Genomic DNA, 27345 nt, shown 5'->3' with positions numbered 1-27345 from the left:
CAGACTCCGTTACACAGAATCTGAAATGATGAATCTATATCCAAACACTGATATTCTACAGGCAGCTGGAGGTCAGAAGGAAGGTCAGGACTAGAAACAAACCTGGGAGTCATCCCTAGAGAAGACATAGTTGAAGCAATAGGAAATATATTCACAGTCCCACAAGGGTTTAAAAGAACATAATGACACTATTAAAAAGAGTATTCTTTAAGAAAGAGGTGTTAGGAAACCTAATGTACCTAGAGTTAGATGAGATTACAAATGAGATACAGGTTGAAATAATTGCATCTGGATAATTAGAAGGTCTATCATATTCCAAAACATGCATTACTTTCTCAACAATTTTCCTAAACCAGACAACTTGAAATGGAATATATTCTTCCAAAATTATGTTCAAATGGCATTGTTAAATAGTGGAAGATAAGCAGAATTAGTTTCTCTTTTATCTACTACCAAATAAGTTATTCAACATGCATCCTAATAGAAATGAGTCTTGAATGGCAGAATTAATTTTCCCTAGATGGGAAAAAATTTGATGTAAGAGCTTACAGTAAGTACTGATCAGTATTATTAACAAAGCACACTCATACTCCTTGAGCACCTTGACAGAAAGTTAAAAAAAAAAAAAAGGAAATATTCTCTCTGGACACTGCCCATGTGCCTTTGAGAAAAACTATGTGTATCTGTTAACACCACTCAACAAAGGATTCCTTCTTTTCATCCCTGGCAACAAAAGATCAAAGCTGTACCTCCTCTTGATACAGAACTTCTGAAGAGTTTCCGTCTTCTGATCCGGCTTGTTCTTCCTCTTCCCTTCTTCATCCTAAAATTGCAGTTTCTGTTCAGTTGCCCAATCCAGAACAAAAAGCATTTTCTTTGCCTTTCTTTCCAACTGTATAATAATCACTGTTCTTCATACCTACAAGGATTTAAATACACAAACATATTATTTGGTAAACCATTTCTCTAAAGTGTTTTTGTACAGAAAACATTTATACTGTGAGCTAAATCATGATTCCTTGTGCAGTAAGGCAATGCTCATTATACCGGTCCTTCTAAAATAGTTTTATCTTGAGGTCCTACTAAATGCTGATTAATCATCGAAATCCTCATAACCGATTTCACAACTGTATGCTTTGCTGACTTACACAGCTCAATTCTAATCAACATTTACTAAGCACCAACCTAAAATACTTTGAAAAAACGGTAGCCAGGAAGCCCTCATCAGCTAGGAAGTCTTAGAGAAAAAAAAGACCCTCTTTTAATATAAAGGAAATAATGATTTGTTCTTAAAACCAGGATACTGAAATCAATATAAGTAAATGGGGGGTTGCAACAGATTAGTGAGGGAATGAGAGCCAAGAAAGCAGGCGAAACAAATGATCGTAAAATCCAAAATTACTATTGTAGTTTCTACATGCTACTTCTTTGGAAGCATAAAAAAGGAAATCCATTAACCACACCAGAGTGATACAGACGATGGAGTATTATGCAGCCATTAATAGGAAGAAGGTAGGGCGCCTGGGTGGCTCAGTTGGTTAAGCGACTGCCTTCGGCTCAGGTCATGATCCTGGAGTCCCGGGATCGAGTCCCGCATCGGGCTCCCTGCTCGGCAGGGAGTCTGCTTCTCCCTCTGACCCTCCTCCCTCTCATGCTCTCTGTCTCTCATTCTCTCTCTCTCAAATAAATAAATAAAAAATCTTTAAAAAAAAAAAAATAGGAAGAAGGTATGTGCTAAGGTGTCCGAATGTTCAAGATACATTAAATGAAAAATAAAGTTGCAGAACATTTAATGATCCCTTTTGGATTTGCTTCTGACACATTCTGTATGTTCATAAAACAAGAGAATTTAAGGAAGGCTATTCAAAAACGTGCCTGAGGAGGGGGCTTCTACAATTACTTTCGTATCCTCCTATTCTGTGACTTATATATGTATGAGCACATGAACGACATAACATGACTATTACTATGTGCATATATGTGCATGTTAACCATACAACTGGTTTTAAAATCTACTACTAATAAACACCGGACAGAAATGAGTAACAAGAAGTCCAGGCACTATTAACATCCCACTGCAGCAGTGGAAGGCTCCCTGATCTACGCAAAGGCTGCGAGCCGGGTCCCAGAGCCAACCGCGGCTCGTCCCCTCCGGTGCCCAGAGCCCCGCCAGCACCCGGACGCCCGGTGACAGCACGGCGAACCCCCCAGCCTCGGACTCGCACTTGAGGCTGAGCCTCGGGCCCTGGAGGGAGCAACTCCGGCCGCAGGCTTCTGCACATCCCCCAGTGCACCTCAACCACAGCTTCTGGGGCGACATCCGCTGGAGGATCTCCAGACGACGGGGCGAGGGGGGCGAGGGGGGCGAGGGGGGGCGAGGGGGGCGGGGGGTTACGGCCGCGCGCAGCGTAACGCCAGGCCTGGTGGGCGTCTGCGAGCTGAGCTGTTCTTTTCACACCAAAAAGTGAAAACATACGGAAAGCTCCAGCGCTACCCGCGCCGGGACCCAGGCACCCCGCGTTCCCCAGCTTCCGTCACCCCGCAAGTCCTTCCGGCTCACCTCGGCGCGGCGGCGGGCCCAGCGCGCGAGGAAACCCAGAGAAAAGAGCGCCCCAGACGAACGCGAGTTAAGGAGGGGGCCTAAGCAGCAGTGGGAGAGGCCGAGCGCGCGCGCGCACGCCCGCCTCGAGTCTTCACCAACCCAAGTCCTCAGTCGCCGGGCAGAGGACTCGGCGTGCCGTGGCCGCCGCCTCCCCGCGTGCGCCTGCGCCTGCGCCTGCGCCTAGTTTCCCGGAAGCGCCGCGGCCGCCCCACCCAGCGGGGGTCAAGGGTAAATAAACCCCGCGGCACTCAGGCAGGGAAGCTGCGCCCCGTAGCGTCCGCCTGCGCAGTCTTTGCCTCCCTAGAAGAGGGGAGGGGCCTCTTAGGGCGCGGAGCCGGCACAGTCCGGGCCTTAAAGCCGCCAGCTCCCCTCCTCCTACCTCGGTCCTTCGACCCTCGCCACGCCCCGGGGCCCGCCTCTGGCCCTACCTGGCAACCTTTCCCTCCGCCTCACCCCGCCCCACCCCTCCCTCGGTTGGCCAGGGCCTGGCCTCGCCCCACTCCACTTGCTGGAGCTTAGCTACCCCAGTCCCAGCCTTACAGAGTTCCAAGTCCTTTCTGGATATGGAGCTCAGTTTCTGCCCACCCACTCCCCGCTAGGCTTAGTGACTTGCTTCCCAAGAGTACAGTATGGAGAGGGAAGAAAATTAACTGCAGTGGAGAAACCTGGCAGATACTGCCTTGGTCAGGTGATGAGGATTAATGGCGATAAATCATGTTGGTAGCGTGCTCCCCAGATGTAAGAAGGGTACTTCACCTCTGTGGTATTCCTCCCCAAAACCCATAACCCCAATTCTTACTGAGAAAAATATCAGACAAACCCAAAAACACCCGATCATGTACTTTGACAAAATCTGTCAAAGTTCATGAAAAACAAGCAAACTCAAAATCTCTCATAAACCAAAAAAAAAAAACTAAGGAGACATGACAGTTATATGTAATGTGATATTCTGGAGGGCGTCCTGGAATAGAAGAAAGCTATTAGGAGGAAAGCTAGTAAAATCCAAATAAAGCAGGGAGCTTAGTGAATACTACTGTTCCATGTTGCTTTTTTACTTGTGACAAATAATAGTAAGATGTTAATAATAGGGAATTCTCTACTATATTTGCAACTTTTTAGTAAATATATTCTAAAATTAAGTTTATTGAAAAGTAAAGGGGGGATAGGGGCCCGCTGGGTGGCTCAGTCAGTTAAGCATCTGACTCTTAATTTCAGCTCAGGTCATGACATCAAGGTCGTGAGACTGAGCCCCACATTGGGCTCTGCACGGAGCATGGAGCCTGCTTAAGATTCTCTCTCTCCCTCTCCCTCTGCCCACCCCCACCACTCGAGCACACTCTTTCTCTAAAAAAAAATAAGGAAAGAAAGAAAAGGGGGGACTGGAAATAGTTGGTTCCAGATTTGGACCTATGATTCAAGGCTGTCATCAAGGATCAAGGCTCTGTCTAATTTTCCACAATGCCATTCTTAGGGAGTTAGCTATTCACCTGTTAGTTTGTTTCTTCGTCGTGTCAAGACAGAGTTGCTGTAGCTCCAAGCATCACATTCTCACACAAATGAATTCAAGACAGGAAGAAAAGGATCTGAAGAGACAAGTATTTTCTTTTTATGAGGGAGGAAAATAATGCATACTCCCATTTTCTAGATGGGAATTGGCAAAGAGTCTCTCCTTGAGCAAACTCTAGCCAGGCTCTTCTGAGCCTTCCTCTGAACTAGACCTCAGTCTTGGCCTATAAAATCTACATACTCAATACACTGATTTCATCCCCCCTCCCACACATACACATTAAAATTATATTTTTTAAAAAGCAAACACTGGGCGCCTGGGTGGCTCAGTTGGTTAAGCGACTGCCTTCGGCTCAGGTCATGATCCTGGAGTCCCGGGATCGAGTCCCGCATCGGGCTCCCTGCTTGGCGGGGAGTCTGCTTTGCTCTCTGACCCTATCCCCTCTCATGTGTTCTCTCTCATTCTCTCTCTCTCAAAATAAATAAATAAAATCTTTAAAAAAAATAAAAATAAAAAAATAAAAAGCAAACACTGACATAGTTTCTGATAGCTCAAAGCTGCATCCCTAAGATGACCCTAGCCCTCTGTAACACACTCAAGGCTGCCAAAAAGAATTTACTATTTGTTTTAGCCAACAACTGATAATAAGCCCTTCACCACCTTTTGTTAGAGCATTTACTAAAAAGGGTTTATAATGTGTGAGTCCTTCCTCTGTCCAATTGAGGTATATATCTATTTCCTACAACTCAGTAGTGTCTTTCTCAAGGATTTGAAAGCCATTCCTTTGAAATATAATCATCAGAAAAGATAGGGCCTCTGTCTCTCAGTCTCTGTGTAACCCACACAGCTGGCCTAATGACATTTACACTGACCCACTCTTTATAATTTTTCATTTCCCCAACTCTACTCAAGCCCCTCCATTCCCCCTCCCTACTCCCTCATTCTCCCTTTAAAACTATCAGCCACCTCTGTACAAATCCAAGTTTGAGTGCAGTTCATGCTGGACCCATTTTCCTATTTCAGTAGTATATTACTGATTAAAATCTCTCCTTACCACATTAAACAGTATCCAGTGTTGTTTATCTTTGACAAAATTAAGTAAATTGCTTGGAGTTGCCTATCTACTAAGCATCTCAGCCACAATTTGATTCTGGGAATCAAAATCCATGCTCCACCCTTTTAAGAAGGCTTATTGAACATCCTAAACAAGCAAAATGTGTAAGAAGAAAAGCCGGTGCCAAGTGGAGCTCTATAAGTGTAAATAATCATGGGCAAGGGAAGACCCTGAGAGCTTAATAACTTGTCATTTAACAGTACTGTTTTTCCCACATCTTTTATGTTAACAGACACCATAGAACTGGGTACTCTCAGGCAAATAAAATGACTGCTTTGAACCAGTGGACAGTAAAGATGTGAGTTTATTCCACAAGGTAAAAGATGTGATAAACTTTCTTTCTCCATCTAGCAGCCAGGATGATCTCAGAGTTAACTCACAACTAAGCAATATCTTCCAAGCTAGCTAGTACTAACAGAGATCTGGGGCCTCCATCTTTACTCTTTTGTTTCATTTCTCAAGTTGTTCAGAAGTCAGACAAGGTGCTATGTATGGAAAGTCATAGGGGCTTCACAAACACACAGCCAGGGTCAAGACCCAAATTTGACAGGAGAAAAAAAATTTTAAATCATCCAAATAGAGCTTAATTCACTGGCTTTAAATTAGCATGCTTTTCAAAAAAAGTTTCGAAACACTTCCCATACTCAAATCTATCCTTTCCTTTGTGATTCTTCGCTGTTCTTATGCCTACAAAGTCCTTTTCCCACAAATTTTAGTTATATTTTCTTATACTTGTTTTATGGTTGCATTTATAAAACTGTAAATTTAAAAGTGAGAAAGCACTTTTTTCTCTTTTTAGATATTAACTGATGACATTATGCAATTATCACTCCCTTTCCTCAGTACCATTTTTGGAATAATTCCTTCTTATCTCCAAAATTGCTAATACCACTTTCATCATATGCTAAATTCTTATTTCCCTGTGATATTTTATGTATTGTATTTTCTTGAGTGTCCTGCCTCATTGACCTGTCAAGTCTTATGTTGGGATCAGTACTAAAAGGATAAACAAATCAGGCAGAAAATATAATTCATGGCCCTTTTAGAATTTGCCTTTTGAAACAGTAGGCCCTCACCATGCCCAAAATTTCCTGCACACCATATGCTATCTGTGAATGGCTCTCTTAATGAATTTAATAACATTGGCTCACCCAGCTATAGAAGAAAGTAGCGAGTGGTGTGGAGAGAGGCCAGCAAATGACAGACCAAGTATACACTTGGATAAAAGAGGAAAATCCAAAACAAAGATCTTAGTTATATCTTGAGTGGGGGAAAAAAAAATCCACAAAGGTTACACTGCACAACTCCATCTATGTAACATTTTTAAAACAATTTTTAAAATGAGGAACAGATTACTGGTTCCCAGGCAATTGAATGGGCGGGGGGGGGGGGGGGGTGCAAAAGAGATATGTTCAGCTATAAAAAAGCAACACTGGGGGTCCTTGCGCTGATGACTGTAGTGGTGGACAGACAGACCTATATGTGATAAAATTGTATAAATCCCAATATAAACAATAATAAGTACTAGTAAAACTGAGGAAATCTGAATATGATTGGTGGATTGTTGTGATGTCAATATCCTCATTATGATAATTGTACTATAGTGTTGCAAAATATTACCCTAGAGGAAAACGGGGTAAAGTATAAGGAATCTCTGGTTTGTTTTGTGTTGTTTTGTTTTTGTTTTTTTTTTACTACTACATGTGAATCTGCAATTATCTCAATAAAAATTTAGGTCAAAGAAAGCAAAGGTCTTTCCCAGATTGTTAGTTTTGTTTTTTTGCAACTGCTTGGAAACCCACTTTGAAATTGCAACATAATTGGAATCTATCTAAAGCATTGCTTGTAACTTTCTATTGTGACAGAAATACTATAGATCTGCACTGTCCAATACAGTGTCCACTAACACATGTGACTACTGAGTGCTTGAAATATAACTAATGCAACTAAAGACTGAATTTTAAATTGTATTATTTCTATTAAATTTACATTTAAATAACCACTAGTGGCTGTGGCTCCCCTATGAGGACAGTACACAAATGAGATTTGATTTTATAGTCCCCTATTCCTGAAATCGGAGGGGGAGACGAACCATGAGAGACTATGGACTCTGAGAAACAAACTGAGGCTTCTAGAGGGGAGGGGGTGGGGGGATGGGTTAGCCTGGTGATGGGTATTAAAGAGGGCACGTACTGCATGGAGCACTGGGTGTTATGCACAAACAATGAATCATGGATCACTACATCAGAAACTAATGATGTAATGTATGGTGATTAACATAACATAATAAAAAATTAGTCCCCTATTCCTCTGTTGTAAATAGGAAATAAGAGGAAGAAAAATCATTTCCTAACACTGAACTAATTTACGAAATTTCTAAGGATCCATTTCCTCACTTTAAAGTGGGTAAAATAAGATGGACCCTGAGGAGTTATTTTGAGAAAGGACTTCAAAACCCCCCTCCCACCAGTACACCGCAGGACCTGGATAAGTAACCTGATGACCCTGCAAACACCTAAGAAGGTAGTCCTGTGACATATCAGTGAATGCTCCCCACTATTATGTAAAAAAACAGCCAAGGATTAGTAGATTTGCTTTCACACACTTAAGGAAGAAAACAACACACCCACGATCTCTTGCCATGTTACTCCTAGCTTATTCCACAACTATAGTTCCAAAGACTTCATTCAGTTCAAGAGATTTTTTTAAACACCAGGGGAAGAAAAAAAAAGTCTAGACAGATACGCTATTTCTTCAAGTGCACACGCAAATAGTTTAATAGTTGGGAGAATACAAGGGAAAACTCGCGGAGAACAAAGAATAAAGGTTCAGTGCAGATATAGTGAGGACACGGCCAATCGGAACAATTACCTCCACTTCAGGGCGGGGCCGTCCTCAGACCAGCCCTGGTCACCCACCCGCGGGTTTTGCGACCGAACTAGTCGCCCCTCCCCTTCGCCACCACCCCTTTGAGGTTCCCGAGAAGCCACGCCCCAAAGGGGGCGAGTCATGCCCGGGCGCCCCTAGCAACCTTTGGCCTCGCGCAGGCGCGCTAAACCCTGCCTTTAAACTCGGAGGCGCCGCGCTGAGCAAACCGTACTGGTCGGCGCTCCAGGCCAGTACGTCGGGCGTCCCGCACACAGCCATGTCATCAGCCACCCGAGTGGCGCTGGTGACCGGGGCCAACAAGGGCATCGGCTTCGCCATCGCGCGCGACCTGTGCCGCCAGTTCTCCGGGGACGTGGTGCTCACGGCGCGGGACGAGGCGCGGGGCCGCGCGGCCGTGCAGCAGCTCCAGGCCGAGGGCCTGAGTCCCCGCTTCCACCTGCTGGACATCAACGACCTGCAGAGCATCCGCGCCCTGCGCGACTTCCTGCGCAAGGAGTACGGGGGCCTGGACGTGCTGGTCAACAACGCGGGCATTGCTTTCAAGAGTAAGGGGATGGGAGCTAGAAGGGGAGGTGGACCCCCGGAGCTCCTCCAGCCAGGGTGGGCTCCAGCTGTTGCGGAATCCATGCGGTCCGGCTCCTGACGTGTGGCATCCAAAATGGCTCCTTAGGGCAGGAGGGATGGAGGGACAGGGGTGGGGCTCAGGCAGAGCCCAACAGAAATTGCAGCGCTTATCAGCCAGAGTGACCTTTGTGCTTCCTCCGATTCCTGGGGATTTTTTCCAGGTTGTCAGAGAGTAGTTTCTCTCATTGGATTTTAAGGCAGTTGGGTTATTTTTACTGCATTTTGAAATAAAAAGAAAACTGCACAAATTGGTTAACAAGAAATCCCATGTGTGCACCACCCCTTCACCCAGCCTCCCCCAATGGTGCCATCTTATACCACTACAGCATTATCAAATGAGAAAATTGTCAGTGTCATAAGACTGTAAACTAGAAGCCAGTTTTACACAAAATTCACCAGACTTCACATGCACTTTTTTAACATATATCTTTCTGTGGAATTTTCCCACAAGGCTACTATTAACGCTACTCTCTTTCTCCCTGGGAAGCTGATGATCCCACACCGTTTCATATTCAAGCAGAAGTGACCATGAGAACAAACTTCTTTGGTACCCGAGATGTGTGCACAGAACTGTTGCCTCTAATGAAACCCCAAGGTGAGCCTGGTCAGGGGCCCAAGCTGTGGTGGTTCTGCCATGATCTGGCCCCTTGCCTCTCTGACCTCATCTACAGACCCCTGGACCCTCTCCCTACTCAGCCACACCAGCCTCCTTACTAGGTCTCCTCCTGGACATGTGCCCCTCTGCCTCAGGACTCACACACTCGTCCTGCAGTCAGCAGTGCCCTCTGTCCCGCTGGTCCTTCACAACTACCTTGGTCTTATCCTTCAAATCTCTCTTCAGAGAGGCCTTTTACTTGCTCCATGCCACTCACAGGTGCAGGACCCTGAAGATTCCTTCCTGGACCCTTCTCCTTCTCCCTCTCTCCCACGGATTTTATTCAGACCAGTAGACTCCTCACTCTCCAAATTTCTCAGGCCCCCCTAACATCAATCACCTGCCTAGAACATTCCCAGAGCTCCAGACACACATAGTTCTCTTCCTGCCTCTCCTCCTCAGGATGCCCTCCTAGGCCCTGTCTAGCCTGGGTGCAGACCTCTCCCCATGGCCAGCAAGAGGCCTGCGCACTCACATGTGGTCAGAGCTGCCGATGGCCACAGGCCAGTGGTACGTCGCCATGTGGACGGGGCACCTGTATGGCCCCCCCACCCCGGGCTGTAATATTGGATGCCTCTTGTTGCACAACCCACTGTTCATGCCCTTACCCTCATTCCTCCTGCTCACGCCTCCCTCCTCCTCCTTGTTATCTGCATTGACCTTTCAAAGGAACATCAGTTTCAACCTCTGTGCTGGTCCTGATTCACTGCAGTGATACTAGTCAAGTGAGTGCCTTCCTTCTAGTCCACTCCCACTCCTACAGGACAGGGCCGCATCTGTCTAGAAGGAGTGGCTATCTCAACCACTGCACAATACAGCTATGTTCCCTGTCCCTCGAGTTTTCCCAGATGGGGGAAGGCACAATCCACTCCATTATGCCCTTAGGAATTCTGACGTAAAGATTCAAAGCTACAGTTACAGTGTGTCGTGATTACAGATTATCCCTGCTTCCCATTTCCATAGTTGCATCCCTGGTCCTGGGATCACGGTAAGAGTAGGAAGAAAAGGAAGTTGAGATGATGCAGGGAAGGACTGTAAGGTTAAGTCAGCATCCTCCCCCATGCCCTCTCCCCAGAATCCCCAGCGAAGCAGAAGAATCTGTCCAGTGGGGAATGTCCCTTGGCACCCACTCCCCTCATGTTGAGTGTGAATACATGCTCATGAATGTGTCTAAGCCCCAAATACCTTTGTCTCGTGTTTGAGACAACCAAGGATTCAGATGCCTGTTCAGTTCTCTGTGGAACCACTTCTCTGCAGATGAAAATGTGTTGCTTGGCCTGCACAAATGCAACTCCTTAGTCCAGACTGTTGCAGCATCTTCTGTCCTCATCCTGCTATACTGCGTGAACATTGCCATTGTCTTCTGCATTTTCCCAAAGCTTGGTCCAGAAATAGTGTCTTAACTTGTCTGGACCCATTTGGAACTTGCCAAACTACTACCTTCAACCCAACTTACCAGTCTTGTGCAGGGCCTTCTCCTTAGGCAGTCTCTCCCATAACCATCTCCAGTCTTTGTCTCTTTTGCTGAGAAATGGAATAGTGCTTAGCATTTTTTTTTTTTTTTTTTTTTGCCTCACAGGGTGGAAGAGTCTATGTCAACAATTCCCCAGCTGTAACTCTCCCATTTTCACCCACCTCAGGGACCAGATGGCCACTTCATACAAGCACACCAGGATATCCACTTGCTGATTCCACTCCCATTCCAGTCCTGGAAGGGGTTCTTCTGAGGGGCATTGACATGTCTGACTTTAATCTGCCCCCTAAATTGCCACAGTGACTTCCATAGGGCCATGCCCTGTATGGACGTTCTTCAATCCCCCAGTTTCCGACTGCCTCTCTCCATGACCGTATTCTCAGGCCATGACATACTCCCGAGTTCATAAAAACCCTATCATAGACAAATCACCATGCAGGTCAGGACACTCTACTAATTTGTTTTTACCATCCTCAAACAGAGTGCCAGGCTTCCAAACCAGCCCTCCTTACACCAGTCAGCTCTTTATTGGTCAGTACAGACCTGTTTGTAGACCATCCCCAAGTGACCATAAGATCCTCAGGTGGTCCCAAAGGTGGCCTTAGGGAGAAAGAGGTAATCCACTCTTGAATGCAGTGTCTCCTTACCTTCTCCTTATCGTGTTCTTCTATACAGCATTTCCATTTTCCTGTGGAACATCTGCTCAGTGCCCTCCCCTTTAGAGCATTTCTCACACATCATCAGAGACATTATGGGTATAACAAGTTTCAAGACCGTGTCATAGTCTTCACTCATACAGGCAGTCTTCATTAACACTTACAGCAAATTAATAAAGTCTAAAGTGGAAATTTTCTCATACAAAATCTTAGCGAAATTGGTATTTATCGTTCTTGTGCCTTTCTACATAACATTTTGTGTTGTATTTTAGGCAGAGTGGTGAATGTGTCTAGCATGGTGAGTCTGAAAGCCCTTAAAAAGTGCAGCCCAGAACTGCAGCAGAAGTTTAGAAGCGAGGCCATCACAGAGGAGGAGCTGGTGGGGCTCATGAACAAGTTCGTGGAAGACACAAAGAAAGGCGTGCACAGGAAGGAGGGCTGGCCTGATACTGCCTATGGAGTGACAAAAATCGGTGTCACGGTCCTGTCCAGAATCCATGCGAGGAACCTGAGTGAGCAGAGGAGAGGTGACAAGATCCTCCTGAACGCCTGCTGCCCTGGATGGGTGAGAACAGACATGGCGGGACCTAAAGCCCCTAAAAGCCCAGAAGAGGGAGCAGAGACCCCTGTCTACTTGGCCCTTTTGCCCTCTGATGCTGACGGACCTCATGGGGAGTTTGTTATGGAGAAGAAAGTTGAACAATGGTGAGCTTAATTCACAGCTCCATCCATGGATCCCTTTATGATACCCCCTCCTTTCACCAAAAGGACTCTTCCACTGTCAGTCGTATCCCTCTCCATAGCAAGAAAACATATAAACTATCCCTGTTGAGTATTCAATTTGAGGAGGCTACTAATTCAGGGATAAGGGACAGAATAAATGAAATAACCCCAGAGATGAATAAACCTCTATAAATGCCTATTTATGCAGACTCTTTATATGCTGAACCAGCTAAGAAGTCTACTACACCTAATAAGATCAAGAGAAGTTAGAGTTTTGCTCAAGGGTAAGCAAACATACAAAGAGGCAGACAGTAATATGTTTAGCTTTGCAGGCCACACACTCCTGTCACATCTCCTCAGATCTGCTGTTGTAGCATGAAAGAAACCACAGAAAATATACAAACCAATAAGCATGGTTGGATGTGGCATGCAGCCCATTGTACCAGCCTCTAGCATGGCATGGACAACACCATGAAGGGAAGACATCCCCCGGGGTCTCTGAATATCTAACTCATTGGGGAAAAGAAACCATTACCAAGTGTGAAATGGCAGTGGGAACTTAGATACATCCCTGGGCACTCTGAGACATGGAGAAAATTGAGTATGGAATGGGTATGGATGATGAGTCCCCGGGAGTGAGGCCCAAGACACCAGTGTGACGAGAAGATTCTTACTGCCCCGTCCAAGCCTGGCTCCCTGTGGGCCTGACTGACTGTCCACCACATGCCTGGCTTCACAGGAATATGCATGTTGGAAATGTGCCTCTACTACACTGATTATTTTTCACTCTTCACCAGGGGTTTTCAGCCTCACCCAAATGAAAGGTGAGAGACCCTGAAAGCAAAACTTTTAAAAGTTTTTCACTTCAAAGGGCTGAAAACGTCCTCCCTGTTATTTTGCGTTTAATTTTTTACTTTGCGTTTCTGAACTGACACATGAGGAATATCAATGTCTAGGACAACACAGTGGATCCTACCGTAAATTTGCAAAAATACTCTGATGTGATCACATAGGTCTTTTCTCCTTGATATTTTAAAACAACACCTAATTATATAAAATACTTTTTAACTGTGACCTTAACCTAAACCAAAAAATAGGCACTTCAGGCAAACGGGATTATGAAACCATTAAATCAAACATTCCAATCAATACCTTGGCCCACCGTGTCTTCATAAACATCCCCTCCCACTCGGAGACCCTTGGAATCACACTGAGGGAGAGCCCTGCCCACAGCCAAGTCTCATCACAGGACCGAATTCTCTATTTCTCCCCCTTGAGTTTCTCCTAAGAAAGGAAGGGTACCTGTATCCTCAGAACCACTTTTCCTATGCCAGAAATTTCATTGCACCTTGGAAGAACCCAACCATTCCCATTCTGCAGTGGAAGGACATGTTCCCAAGACATTCTCTCTACCCCTTTTTTCCTTTTGAGTTTTTCCCAAAATTATTTTAGGTCAACTTCCGTGAATCTCTAGCCCCCTATAACCACCACCAACTACCTTTCTTTTGGGAAGCATTTGAGTCCAACACGAACCATTGTTTGTCTCAGAGGAGGGACCCTAAGAGGGTAGGGACTCAGTTGGGCTCAGGGTGCAGCTGCTGGAGGGACAGACCTGGTATAGTGTTATTAGGAAAATTGCTAGAACATTTGGCCCCTCCTTCGATGGAGGGACTGAGGCGGGGCCTTGGGCACTAGGAGCCACAGTGCTGAATCTTAGAACACAGTTCTGCTGGCATCTCTGACTGTGTTAGACCTCTGCACCACCAGCCCTCCGTGGGGCCCATAGCACCATCTGCTCGCCACCTAGGGTAGTGCTTGCTCTCCACACAGCCATGTCATTGGCCCCCCGTGTGGCACTGGTGACCGGGGCCAGCAAGGGCATTGGCTTCACCATCGCGCGCGACCTGTGCTGGCAGTTCTCCGGGGACGTGGTGCTCACGGCGCGGGACGAAGTGCGGGGACAGGTGGCGGTGAAAAAGCTCCAGGCCAAGGGCGCCTGGGTGGCTCAGTTGGTTAAGCGACTGCCTTCAGCTCAGGTCATGATCCTGGAGTCCCTGGATCGAGTCCCGCATCAGGCTCCCTGCTCGGCAGGGAGTCTGCTTCTCCCTCTGACCCTCCCAACCCTCCCCCCTCTCATGTGCTCTCTCTCAGTCTCTCTCTCTCTCAAATAAATAAATAAAATCTTTAAAAAAAAAAAAAAAAAAGCTCCAGGCCGAGGGCCTGAGTCCCCGCTTCCACCTGCTGGACATCGACGACCTGCAGAGCATCTGCGCCCTGCGCGACTTCCTGCGCAAGGAGTACGGAGGACTGGACGTGCTGGTCAACAACGCGGGCATCGCATTCAAGGGTAAGGACACGGGAACACGTTGGGCTGGAGACCTCCCTTAGGGGACCTTCCAGGGTGGGTGGGGCATGGTCCCTGAAGGCTCCCGGAGGACCCAGAGCTCCTATGGGGTCTAGAAGGGCCTCCCTAGGGAAAGAGGCTGGACTGGAGGCACACAGAAAGAAGAGGCATCGGGGGGTTGCAAGTCTTAAAGCCAGAGCACCTTGGCATTGCCATGGATTAATCTCAGGGACCTGACGGAGAGTTTGGCAAGTTTCATTCGGTTTGGATCAGAGCCATTCGGTGAATGTTTAATCTATTTTGTAATAAACAAAAATTGCAATCAGAGATACACAGAAATCCCACTAGGCACATTTCCCAAGCCTCCTCAAATGATGCCAACTTACCAAGCTACACAGCAGATACATCACGTTGGGAAAATACAGTTCACTAACCCAAACATTAATGAGAGTTCACCAGATTGCACCTCCAAAAAGAATGTTACTGTCACGGGGCGCCTGGGTGGCTCAGTTGGTTGAGCGGCTGCCTTCGGCTCAGGTCGTGATCCCAGGGTCCTGGGATCAAGCCCCGCATCAGGCTCCCTGCTCGGCGGGGAGCCTGCTTCTCCCTCTCCCACTCCCCCCGCTTGTGTTCCCTCTCTCGCTGTGTCTCTCTCTGTCAAATAAATAAATAAAATCTTAAAAAAAAAAAAAAAAAGAATGTTACTGTCACTTCGTGGGATTTTCTCAAATGGCTACTATTTATTAAAATATTCTCCTCCTCCCCTAACAGCTGGTGATCCCAAACCGTTTCATATTCAAGCAGAAGTGACCATGAGAACAAACTTCTTTGGTACCCGAGATGTGTGCACAGAACTGTTGCCTCTAATGAAACCCCAAGGTGAGCCTGGTCAGGGGCCCAAGCTGTGGTGGTTCTGCCATGATCTGGCCTCTTGCCTCTCTGACCTCATCTACAGACCCCTGGACCCTCTCCCTACTCAGCCACACCAGCCTCCTTGCTAGGTCTCCTCCTGGACATGTGCCCCTCTGCCTCAGGACTCACACACTCGTCCTGCAGTCAGCAGTGCCCTCTGTCCCGCTGGTCCTTCACAACTGCCTCGGTCTTATCCTTCAAATCTCTCCTCAGAGAGGCCTTTTACTTGCTCCATGCCACTCACAGGTGCAGGACCCTGAAGATTATTTCCTGGACCCTTTCTTCTCCCTCTCCCTTTCTCCCAGGGATTTTATTCAGACCAGTGGACTCCTCACTCTCCAGACTTCTCAGACCCACCTAACATCGGTCACCTGCCTAGAACATTCCCAGAGCTCCAGACACATATAGGTCTCTTCCCGCCTCTCTTCCTTACAATGCCTTCCCACTCCTCCAGCCCCCAACCCATACACCCATTTAAAACATCTACATTTCCAGGGGCGCCTGGGTGGCTCAGGCGGTTAAGCATCTGCCTTCGGCTCAGGTCATGATCTCAGGGTCCTGGGATCAAGCCCTACATCAGACTCTCTGCTCAGCAAGGAGCCTGCTTCTTCCTCTCCCTCCCACTCCTCCTGCTTGTGTTCTCTCTCTCCCTCTGTCAAATAAATAAATAAAATCTTTAAAAAAAAAAAATAAAACATCTACATTTCCAAAACAATTATCATTTCCCACACATGTCCTGGTCACAGACCCTACCATCCACCAACAAAGAATAATGAGGTCACCATGCCCATCTCCTGATTATAGGGACCAGGTCCTAAGAGTTGTCCTATGGATTTTGTCCCCAGACCTTTCCTCCATCCCAGCTCTAAACAGACACTAGCCTGTCATTTCTGGACCAATGCAACCTTCCTAAGAGACCCTGCTTCTTCTGTCTTTTCCTCTCTAGGCATTCTCTCTACTCTCTGAGCACTCACTTATTCCCAAAAGTCCTTCAGGAGCAAAGCCCAAGACCTGAGCATCACTTGTAGGCATCTCTGTCATCAGACCTGCCAAACCCCAATCCCATCAACTCCCCTTCCCCTTGTCCAATGCTCTGCACTAAACAAACTGCCATAATTCCTTGCTTGTCAACTAGTGTAATACTTAACCCACAAGAACGTGATGCGGGGAACCACCACCCTTTTACTACACTCATTAAGATAAGCTGATACTGGGCGCCTGGGTGGCTCAGTTGGTTAAGCGACTGCCTTCGGCTCAGGTCATGGTCCTGGAGTCCCAGGATCGAGTCCCGCATTGGGCTCCCTGCTCGGCAGGGAGCCTGCTTCTCCCTCTGACCTTCCCCCCTCTCATGTGCTCTCTCTCTCTCTCATTCTCTCTGTCTCAAATAAATAAATAAAATCTTTAAAAAAAAAAAAGATAAGCTGATACTTTTAGAAAGATTAAGATGTCTGGCTTGAATTGAGGGCATGCAGGTACAGTGGACTCTCTGTTCTGCCCCCAATTTGTCTTCTGACCTGGAAAGTTCTACTATTTCTTCTAACACTGGCTTCACTGGCATCGCAAAGGGTCGCTCTCAATGTCACCGACTCCTTCACTCACCACAACACCTGAGTGGGATGGAGTTCCTTGTGCCACCACCACGCATCCTACAGGTATTCCCTTAGAAGGCAAAACTGGTTTCTGACCGAGTTTTTTTCTCACTTACTGAATAGTGTTGGTGCTTGCTGTGTGTTGACCTTGGACCAGAATGTGGAGTGCGTGCTGTCCTGCATTTGCTAAGGCAAGCTCTAATCAAACAATTCATCTTACCTCAGGGAAACTAGACTTCATGGACATGGAAATGCACATGGAAATGCATGGACTTTCTCAGTGTGAAAGCAGGGTTTTCTTGCCTTTTGAAATAGGAGAGTTCTTCCATTAGTTGGGGGGATGGCAGCCACTGTGCCCTTGTTACCAGGACTTTGTCCTCTTTGGGGAGACTATCTGAGATAAATCCTAGCTAGGAAAGCCAAAAGCAAATACTGTCCCTCCCCTCCCCTACTTCACAACCTAGGATACAAAGAACAACCTTCAATGACTTCACCAGTTCTCTGTGGGTGCAGAACACATTCCAGAGGCCCGCGTTTGCTCTGTTTTTTGGCATGGAGGGACAAAACGAAAAAGAATGTGACCTACAGGACAGAGGCATAGTAGAGTGGTTCTTCTCTTTTAATCCTTTCTTCAAAAAAGAGTTTTACTGAAATAATGGAGCCACAAAAAAGTTAAGCATCTACAACCACCAGATGCCCACCACCTTTTTAACCAGACAGTCAGTATCTAGGCCACGTACATCTCCTCCCACATTCCATGGCTTTTCTTCCCCATTCCCCTAAATTCATATTCCTGAATTTAAAGGATACACTCTCTAAAGTGATAAACTGTTGTTCTTCTATTTTCTCTTTAAATTATACTATGCATTTGGTTTGAAAAAGATATTAAAAAATAGATACTCCTTTAAATATAAAAACTGTAAACAATTACTCACACGTGCCAATATAAGTTCATTGCTATAAATACTAACTATATTTTCAAAAAAGAGGTAGTGAGAACCATGTCAGTGCTTCACACTTTTAGCAGCTTATTGAGACACAATTCACGTCTCGTACACTTCACCCATCTCAGATATCCAACTCAGTGGATTTTAGGAAATGGGCCGAGTTGTGGAACCATCACTGCTTCAAGATTAGCACACTGTCATCAGCTCAGGGAGATCCCGCGCCCTTAGCTATCAGCCCTCCATTCCCCCATCCCCCCCTGCCCCAAGCACCCGCCAATCTACACTCCCCCCTTCATTTCCTCTTCTGGACATCCCATGTATGGAGGAGCATATAATGAGTGGTCTTTTGTGACTGGCTTTTTAATTTTGAATAACGCTCTCCGGGTTCATCCATGTTGTAGCACCGACATCATTTCTTTTAATAGCATCCATTTAACAGATCCGTTTTCCACGGCTCCTTTCCGTGACCATATTGCCAGGACATTAGTCAGTCCTTCTGAGCCAATAAAAACGCCACCAAGGAGAAAACCCGCATGCAGTTCAGCCCACTGAGGTGACTTGTTTTTACCTACCTAGAGCACAGTGGCAGTCTACCAAACCTGATGCAGTCTGTTCACCTTCAAAAGGCCCTCAGTTAAGCGATCAGCTCTTTGTTGTTCAGTAGACACCTATTCATAGAGCACTGCCCAAGTAACCACAAGATCTTCAGATGGTCCCAAAGGGACCAATGAGGAAAAGTGGCTCTCTACTCATGACTACACTGAATGTCTCCTATCACTCTGTTTAGCATGTTCCCGTAAAAAGCACGTTCTTTTCTTTATGGGGCATCTGGGCACTGCTCAGTCCCATTAGATCATTTCTCTGACATCCTCTGAGACATGATGAATAAAACAAGGTTCAAGACTGTATCATGTCCTTCATTTGCAGAGGCAGTCTTCATTGCCACTCATAGCAGACTGGTCATTGTCTCCCAAATGGGAAAAATACCAGCGATTTTGGTATGCATCGTCCTCAGGCATGCCATCCTACGTGACTCTCTATGTTGTATTTTAGGCAGAGCGGTGAATGTGTCTAGCATAATAAGCCTCGTAGCCCTTAAAAAGTGCAGCCCAGAACTGCAGCAGAAGTTTAGAAGCGAGGCCGTCACAGAGGAGGAGCTGGTGGGGCTCATGAACAAGTTCGTGGAAGACACAAAGAAAGGCGTGCACAGGAAGGAGGGCTGGCCTGATACTGCCTATGGAGTGACAAAAATCGGTGTCACGGTCCTGTCCAGAATCCATGCGAGGAACCTGAGTGAGCAGAGGAGAGGTGACAAGATCCTCCTGAACGCCTGCTGCCCTGGGTGGGTGAGAACAGACATGGCGGGACCTAAAGCCCCTAAAAGCCCAGAAGAGGGAGCAGAGACCCCTGTCTACTTGGCCCTTTTGCCCTCTGATGCTGAGGAGCCCCATGGGGAGTTTGTTATGGAGAAGAAAGTTGAACAATGGGGACCGCTCTATCAGTTACCTTCATGGCTCCCATCTCAAATCCCACCATGATTGACCAAAAAAACTGTTACACTGTCAACAATATCCTTATCAAAAACACAGAAACAAAAGAATCACTATCCTTACTGAGTATTCACATTGAAATGGCTACTAATTCTGTGAAGTTTCTTGTGATTTCTTCTGTGTTATAAGAGGAGAAAAAGTGGAATTGATGAAAATAATGAGTGGACATCACAGAAGAAATAAACAATTCTAACTAAATGTCCATGTGTACAGATGGTTTTATGGCAACCAGCCCCCAAATCACCATTTAGTACACTAAGTACTAACAGCAAACCCTAAGGTAGATCAACAAAAGGGACAGTTGAACTCAGGGCTTGGTAAACATTAGTGAAAGAGGCAAATAGTATTTTTGCCTTTGCAAGGCCAATGGTCTCTGTAGGACCTACTCAAATCTGCTGTTGTAGCTTGAAAGTCACCACAGACGATATATTAACCCATGAATGGGGCTGGTTTTCCCCGGCAAGCATACTTTACCAGCCTCTAGTATGACATGGGCAGCCCATGAAGGCTAGACACCCTCTGTGGTGTGAGTGTGAAATGGGAGCAGGTGCTTAGGATACATCCATAAGACAGGCTGAGACAAGGGGAAAAGTGAATGTGGATTGGTATCAATGGATATGAAAGAATGATGGTCAAATCTCAAGGTGAATGTGGTATTGAAGTAGGGATAAAGGGTCACCCAGTTTGTAACATTAACACGGTTCAGAAAAATATCAACAGAAGGTGAACACAAAACGATAGTAAAATACTCGTCATTGTTGAGGCTAGTTTGGTGAATACATGGGTGTCCACAATACTATTCTTCCCACTGTCCTCTTTGAAAGCTCTCAACACAAACATCTAGAAACTAAAAGGTCCTGGCTCTGCCACCTTACTGGGTGACCTTGAGCAAAATCCTGCATGTTGCTGTATGTCAGTCTCCACAAGTGTACCATGGAGGAAACGACATAGGATTGCTGTGAAGAGTACGTGAACTGGTCAGGTGGACAAGCTAAAAACAATGGCTGCGCAAAGTGTCCTCCATCGTACTCTGAAAAACAAACTGAGGGTTCTAGAGGGGAGGGGGGTGGGAGGATGGGTTGGCCTGGTGATGGGTATTGAGGAGGGCACATTCTGCATGGAGCACTGGGTGTTATGCACAAACAATGAATGAATCATGGAACACTACATCTAAAACTAATGATGCAATGTATGGGGATAATATAAGAATAAAAAAATTTTTTTTAAAAAGTGTCCTCCATCGTGAGTCCCTGTAGTGGGGCCTGACACGTCCATGGCCCTGAGGGGAAGTTCTTACTGCCCTGCACCAAGCCTGGCTCCCCGTGGGCTCAGTGAATGCCCACCACCTCCCTCCCCTCACAGAAGCATCCATGTGGTACAGACTCCTCTCCTCTCATGATTATTTCTCACTCTTCACCAGGGGTTTTCAGGCTAAAAGAAATGAAAACTGAAGGCCCATGCAAGCAAGGGGAAGTTTTTTATTTTGCATGTGAGGTTTCCTTTGGGGTACCTGGTTGGCTCAAATGGTTGAGCATGGGACTCCTCATCTCAGGGTTGTAAGTTTAAACCCCAAGTGGAGTGCAGCAATTACTGAAAAATAAACTCTTTTAAAAAATAAACTAAAAGAAAAAATAAATATCCGGTTTCCTTTAAATTTTCCCTTCAAGAAGGCTGTTAATTTCCTTCCTGTTAGCTTGTATTTCTAAACTGACCCATGAGGAAAATCAATGTCTAGGTCAAGACAATAGACTCTCTATTGCTGGGGCGCCCGGGTGGCCCAGTCGTTAAGCGTCTGCCTTCGGCTCGGGTCATGATCCCGGGGTCCTGGGATCAAGCCCCGCATCGGGCTCCCTGCTCGGCAGGGAGTCTGCTTCTCCCTCTGACCCTCCCCCCTCACATGCTCTATCTCATTCTCCCTGTCTCAAATAAATAAATAAAATCTTAAAAAAATAAAAATAAGAGGCTTGCATGGGAGAACAACATCAACATCCCATAGAACAGGGTAGAGTAGCATTTCTTGAGCACCTACTATGTGTTTCACCTTTGTCTTTTGCTTCAATTTGGGATCCTAATAGAGCTCTTCAGCTTTTTTAAAATTTTATTTTCTGATTGGAAATAGGGAGAAAACACATTTGAGAAAACATCCTTTTAATGTGTGTGGTGCTAGCTTGGGTTTCATAAAAAATGAGTTTACTAATTCCTGCTAATCGTATCATAACCCTTAAGGTATTCACTGAGAGATCAGTTAACAAGAGTCATAGATTTCTGGTATATCTTAACTTTATTTGGTATGCATCTTGGATTTGTGGAATTGGCCCTATTTGGGGAAATCAGTGTGATTCTAGAATAAGGTATTTCACAAAAAGCTAAATGCAAGATACACTTCCTTCTTACCTGGAACAAGTATTGGAGGCATCCAAAGACTAGTAAACTGGCACACAATTAGAAAGTTGTTGGGGAAACTCACTAACCAGGGAGGTGGATGTTAATATTAATAGCTAAGCTATCCAGTGCTTACTAGGTGTGCCTTTTGAGAGATGTTTATGCATTTTAGAGATATTCTTGTATAGTCCTCATAATAATTCTATGAGCTGGTATTATTATAACCCCGTTTCACAGGGGAGGAAACAGGCTTCAAACATAATGGGACTATAAATAAATCAGTGAAATTGAATGCAACTAGTCTGTGTGCTGAAGCCTTATCATCATTCATCCCCCAAGATGAACACACAGGCGAGGTGAAACCCTGTGTGGGACCAGGACAGACCAGGAAGAGTGAGCGAGCGACATCTAGTGATCATCCTAGTGGTGAGAAGCAGTTGGATTTTTTTTGTTTCTTTTCTTTTCTTTCTTTTTTAAGTAAACTCACCACCCAACCGGGGCTTGAACTCATAACCCTGAGATCAAGAGTTGCATGCTCTACCGACTGAACCAGTCAAGTGCCCCTGGGTTTTTTCTTTAAGCAGTATTTAAGATATGTACACAGACAAACAATACAATACTGATGAACCACCACGCAGTTTAAGACTTTTAAATTTTTTCTTCACTTATTTTAAATAAATATATGCACACCGATAAAAAAATCAAAATGAATGAAAGATATATTGTAAAGTCAGCCTCGTATCCCCCAGGTACCCAGTTCTCCCCAGAAGCTAGTACTGTTACCAATTTCTTGTGTGCCCTTCCGGAGATAGTCTGTTTAAATAAATATTTCTTATACACAAAGGTGCATACTACAGGGAAAATAATGCCTTCTCCCCAAGAGGTCCACATCCTAATCCTTAAAACCTGTGAAAAGATTCCTTTACAGGGCCAAAGGGATTTTGCAGGTGTCATTCAGGTTAAAGATTTTGAGATGGGGAGAGTATCCTGGATTATCCAGGTGGGCCTAATGTCATCATATACTAATCCTTAAAACTGAGAATTTTTCTAGGTTGTGGACAGATAACTATGGAAGAATGGTCAGGCATGCCACATTGCTAGCTTTGAAGAGGTAGGAAGCCAAGGGATACAGGCAGCCCCTAGAAGCTGGAAAAGGCAAACAAAACAAAATAAAATAAAAACAATTAGGGGTGCCTGGGTGGCTCAGTCAGTTAAGCATCTGCCTTCGGCTCCGGTCATGATCTCTGAGTCCTGGGATTGATCAACGGATGGAGCCCTGAGTTGGGCTCCCCGCTCAGCAGGGAGATTGCTTCTCCCTCCACCTCTGCTCCCTCTACTCCCACTCAAGTGCTCTCACGTGCACCCTCTCTCAAATAAATAAATAAATAAATTCAATTAGCCAACACATAGTAAGTACATCATTAATTTTTTTTTTAAGATTTTATTTATTCATTTGAGACAGAGAGAATGAGAGAGAGAGAGCACATGAGAGGGAGGAGGGTCAGAGGGAGAAGCAGACTCCCTGCCGAGCAGGGAGCCGGATGCGGGACTCGATCCTGGGACTCCAGGATCATGACCTGAGCCGAAGGCAGTCGCCCAACCAACAGCCACCCAGGTGCCCAAGTACATCATTAATTTTTGATGTAGTGTTCAATGATTGATCAGTTGTGACTAACACCCACTGCTCATCACATCATGTGCCCTCCTTAATGGAATTTAAATTAATAAATAAATAATTATCCCCTAGAACCTCCAGAAGGGAATGCAGCAGCTAACGCCTTAATTTTAGCCCAGTTAAGACCTGTGTCAGACTTCCCACCCAGGGAATTGTAAAATAATAGATTTGTGTTAAGCCACGGCATTTGTGATGCTTTGTTGCAGCAGCAACAAAGATCTAGGTACACACGACATGGTCCCACGCTTTTCTCATTTAGGATACTTTGAAGCCAGTCCCATTTCACTACACTTAGAGCTGCCTTATTCTTTTTAATGGATATTTTACCCATTCTGTCAAGGATGGTCATGAGGCTGTTTGAGTCACATATAAATGAGTTCTAAATAAGACTGTGAGGTCGTAATTCCCAATTTTTCTCATCTGATAGCAACACAGATATGTTGCTGTTTACATAACACGTAGAAGTGAGTTGGAGGCACAGAGGCCATTTACAGAGCCTTGATAGAAAAGATTACAGTATTTTCTTTATATTCTTTTTTAAAAAATATTTTTATTTATTTATTTGAGAGAGAGAATGAGAGAGAGAGAGCATGAGAGGGGGGAGGGTCAGAGGGAGAAGCAGACTCTCTGCCGAGCAGGGAGCCCGATGCGGGACTCGATCCCGGGACTCCAGGATCATGACCTGAGCCGAAGGCAGTTGCTTAACCGACTGAGCCACCCAGGCGTCCCCAGTATTTTCTTTATATTACATAATTACAAGAATATAAAATACTAAGGAAGATATTAAATATTGAACGTGTATAAAACTTCTCAAGTCTTTTCAATTTTTAAGTGAGAAAGTTGATTTTTTTCAATTTATTTATTAAAAATAGGGTTTATTTATTAAAAATAAACAGGCTGTGCGCATGAAAGAATTGATTCCCATTACCCACAGTAGTTAGTGACACTCTGTAGAGTTCCTGCAAACACTGCATTAGTAACTACTGAACTATTTCTTAGGGTCAGGTTCCTGCAAGCCTCTGATAGAACGTTTTCAACCGAAAGGCCATTTGTGTTATACAGATTCATTTGCCAACATCCTTGTAAAACGAGCCAGTTTCATTAACACTGAAAACCTGCTCTTCCACGCACAACACTTTTATTTGGAGACACGCGAGCCAGCCAAGAAGGGCATAACGATTCTCCTGATGCTGGGTATCATGGCTGTAAATTTCTTTGGCTTTCAGCCTCCCAACAATGCTCTCCACTGCAATTTTTAATTGTTTTTTAAAGAATAGTCATCTCATAAATCCACACATTCAGCCCCATTTCTGTCTCCTTTGCTCCATCTCACACTGTAGGTGTTACTGTAGTACTTTCCAGAACAGCCTCCTGCACAGGTCTGCACATTTCTTACTCCTTTCTCTGGATGGAACGTACTGTTCGTTCATTAACATTAAACTCACCACCACAGCACCAAAACACGAAGGGCGGCAGAATATGCCACCCCAACACTGATTACTTTGAACTGAAGACACTGGAAAACAGCAGGTGCAGGAGAGACGCTCTGATCTCCCTCACCTGCCTGAAGACAGCTCCTCCAAAGGACCTCGGGGTCGTCATCAATCCCCTCCCGGGAGTGTCTTCAGCAGGGAAGACGGACTCTCATCACAGGAGACGAGACTAGAAGTCGGCTCCACACCCAGACACACTCTGTCCAGAACTGTCGACCTCCCATCTAGTCTTCTGAGGCCCCTTTAGCTTTCCTAAAAACCGTCTGCTGTGCCCCAGGAGACCTACATCCCCTCCCCTTCCCCTATGAAGATGGCATTTAATCCTGAGTCCTAAGCCACCTCGAGGAGTTACTCATAGTTCCCTATATATCTCCCACCTGTACACGAGGTAGATGTGTTAATAAACTTCTGTTTGACTCAGCCATTTGCGACAACGTGGATGGACCTACAGGGTATTGTGCTAAGTGAAGTAAGTCCAACAGAGAAAGACAAATATCATATGATTTCACTTACATGTGGGATCTAAAAAACAAAACAAATGAAGAAACAAACAAGGAGCCATAAATGCAGAGAACACACTGCTCGCTGCGGGGCGGGGGCGGGGGGGTGGGCAAAATGGGCGAAGGCGAGTGGGAGGCACAGGTTTCCAGTTTCAGAATGAATAAGTCATGGGGATAAAAGGCAGAGCACAGGGGATGCAGTCAGTGGCATTGTGATCGCGTCGTATGGTGACAGATGGCAGCTACACTTGCGGGGAGCACAGCACAGCTCCAGACTTGTTGTACCTGAAACTAATGGAACATTATGTGTCAACCAGACTTCAACAGAAACAAAGCAAAGCAAATTACATGGTAATAAACAAACAAACAAAACAGTTTGTTTTTTCTCTTGTTAATCTTTTATTACAGGGGTCTCAGCTAAGAAACCAGAAGGGTAGAGGGACAATTATTTTTCCTTCCCTACAAACTCGTGCCTGAAGGAAGCTTATTTAACATGTGGATTTTCTCCATAAGGCACATCCCAGCCTTCCTGGGCTTAGGACTCTAGATAGCACCGTGGCTCTAAGCCCCGGGCCATTTCCAACAGCAGAATCACCAACGAAAAGCACAGATATGTGAAAAAAAAAAAAAAAAAAAAAAAAAAAGGTCAATAAATAAACCAAAAAAAGGACACTTGTATACAGTATGAGAGAAGAAACAAGAAGGCAGAGTGTCACTTTATTTTACCTCAGCTGGAAACCTACACTTTGGACCACCCAAATATTTTGCCATTCTGTTCATATCTGCAATGACTGTGAGAGCCCTGGGAGCAACGATTGGGGGGTTACAAACGAATCTTAGTGAGTGGACAAACTGACAAACATGGGTTCATGAATAATGAGGACCAAGTGTGTATGCAATCCCTGACCAAGATGACTTTCTAAAGATGATCTCTTCCCATTTTTTTAGGGTTACCACTGATGGACAGCTTCATTTGCACAAGTAGGCAGTAACAGGGGCGCCTGGGTGGCTCAGCCGGTTGAGCGTCTGCCTTCTGCTCAGGTCATGATCCCAGGGTCCTGGGATGGAGCCCCGCTTTGCGCTCCCTGCTCAGCAGGAGGCCTGCTTCTCCCTCTCCCTCTGCCCCTCCCCCCTGCTCCTTTTCTCTCTCTCAAATAAATAAAATCTTAAAAAAAGAGAGAGAAACAAGTAGGCAGTAACAAACAGGAGACTGTTTCCCCATTTTCCAAAAATTCTCTGTTCTTGCCGTTAACCAGGTTTCAGATTATTCAATCTCTTTAACGCAGAGTTCAGAGAAACGATCCATTCTTTAAATCTAGCAGCTTTTGTTTTTATTCAGATTGTTTTCTTGTGATCCCGCCAAAGGATTTTAAATCCAGCCAAACTTTTCCATTTCAAATCCGCAATCGCCAAAAGAAATAGAATGTGAGCCACCAAAGCAATTACACGAAACTTTAAGTTTTGTCGTAGCTAGAGTAAAAAGAAACCGGTAAAATTAGTTTGAATGTATTTAACCCAACATAACCAAAATACCATCGCTGTAACATGTAACGAGTATGAAAAATACTAGTGAGATCATTTGCAATTTTTGTAACTAAGTCTTTAATTTTAATGTTACGGCACATCTGCGTGTAGACTAGTTACATTTCAAGTGGTCGGTGGCTACCGTATTTGACACAGTTTTATTTTAAAATAACAGTGAAGCTTCT

The 27345-nt window shown here is 45.3% G+C and overlaps 3 protein-coding genes across 10 annotated transcripts in view; 2 read left to right on the top strand and 1 right to left on the bottom strand.

Moving 5' to 3' along the window:
• Positions 1-2780, bottom strand: part of SETD4 (SET domain containing 4) — a 178133-nt gene extending 175353 nt beyond the window's left edge. For all 8 annotated transcript variants that reach the window (XM_064579083.1, XM_064579062.1, XM_064579091.1 and 5 more), the window contains exons 1-2: positions 2561-2780; positions 750-919 (exon numbers count right to left, since the gene is read on the bottom strand). In XM_064579083.1, the coding sequence (XP_064435153.1) occupies positions 750-822 (73 nt within the window). In that variant the 5' untranslated portion in view covers positions 823-919; positions 2561-2780. The remainder of the gene's footprint in view (positions 1-749; positions 920-2560) is intronic.
• Positions 2781-8220: 5440 nt separating this feature from the next.
• LOC123841502 (carbonyl reductase [NADPH] 1) lies at positions 8221-13393 on the top strand. Its single transcript, XM_045871084.3, has 3 exons — positions 8221-8657; positions 9224-9331; positions 11794-13393. The coding sequence occupies exons 1-3, from the start codon at positions 8369-8371 to the stop codon at positions 12228-12230; spliced, it is 834 nt and encodes a 277-aa protein (XP_045727040.2). The 5' UTR covers positions 8221-8368; the 3' UTR covers positions 12231-13393.
• Positions 13394-13512: 119 nt separating this feature from the next.
• LOC123841907 (carbonyl reductase [NADPH] 1-like) lies at positions 13513-19948 on the top strand. Its single transcript, XM_045871369.3, has 4 exons — positions 13513-14229; positions 14456-14591; positions 15360-15467; positions 19090-19948. Exons 1-4 carry the CDS (start codon positions 14077-14079, stop codon positions 19572-19574), a joined length of 882 nt encoding a protein of 293 aa, XP_045727325.2. The 5' UTR covers positions 13513-14076; the 3' UTR covers positions 19575-19948.
• Positions 19949-27345: the final 7397 nt, after the last annotated feature.

Source organism: Mirounga angustirostris, unplaced genomic scaffold (assembly GCF_029215605.1).
Source record: "Mirounga angustirostris isolate CCGP_5_RB_7025 unplaced genomic scaffold, mMirAng1.0.hap1 SCAF_1, whole genome shotgun sequence".
Taxonomy (NCBI): Eukaryota; Metazoa; Chordata; class Mammalia; order Carnivora; family Phocidae; genus Mirounga; species Mirounga angustirostris.
Note: the sequence above shows the minus strand (reverse complement) of the source record. Positions and strands in the feature narration are given on the sequence as shown.

Bases quoted from the DNA above. Each gene is read 5' to 3' on its own strand.
- LOC123841907 (XM_045871369.3), top strand. From the start codon at position 14,077: ATGTCATTGGCCCCCCGTGTGGCACTGGTGACCGGGGCCAGCAAGGGC. The intron at 14,230-14,455 runs GCCAAGGGCGCC...AAAAAGCTCCAG, and splicing joins TGGCGGTGAAAAAGCTCCAG to GCCGAGGGCCTGAGTCCCCG. The intron at 14,592-15,359 runs GTAAGGACACGG...CTCCCCTAACAG, and splicing joins CGCGGGCATCGCATTCAAGG to CTGGTGATCCCAAACCGTTT.
- LOC123841502 (XM_045871084.3), top strand. From the start codon at position 8,369: ATGTCATCAGCCACCCGAGTGGCGCTGGTGACCGGGGCCAACAAGGGC. The intron at 8,658-9,223 runs GTAAGGGGATGG...CTCCCTGGGAAG, and splicing joins CGCGGGCATTGCTTTCAAGA to CTGATGATCCCACACCGTTT. The intron at 9,332-11,793 runs GTGAGCCTGGTC...GTTGTATTTTAG, and splicing joins GCCTCTAATGAAACCCCAAG to GCAGAGTGGTGAATGTGTCT.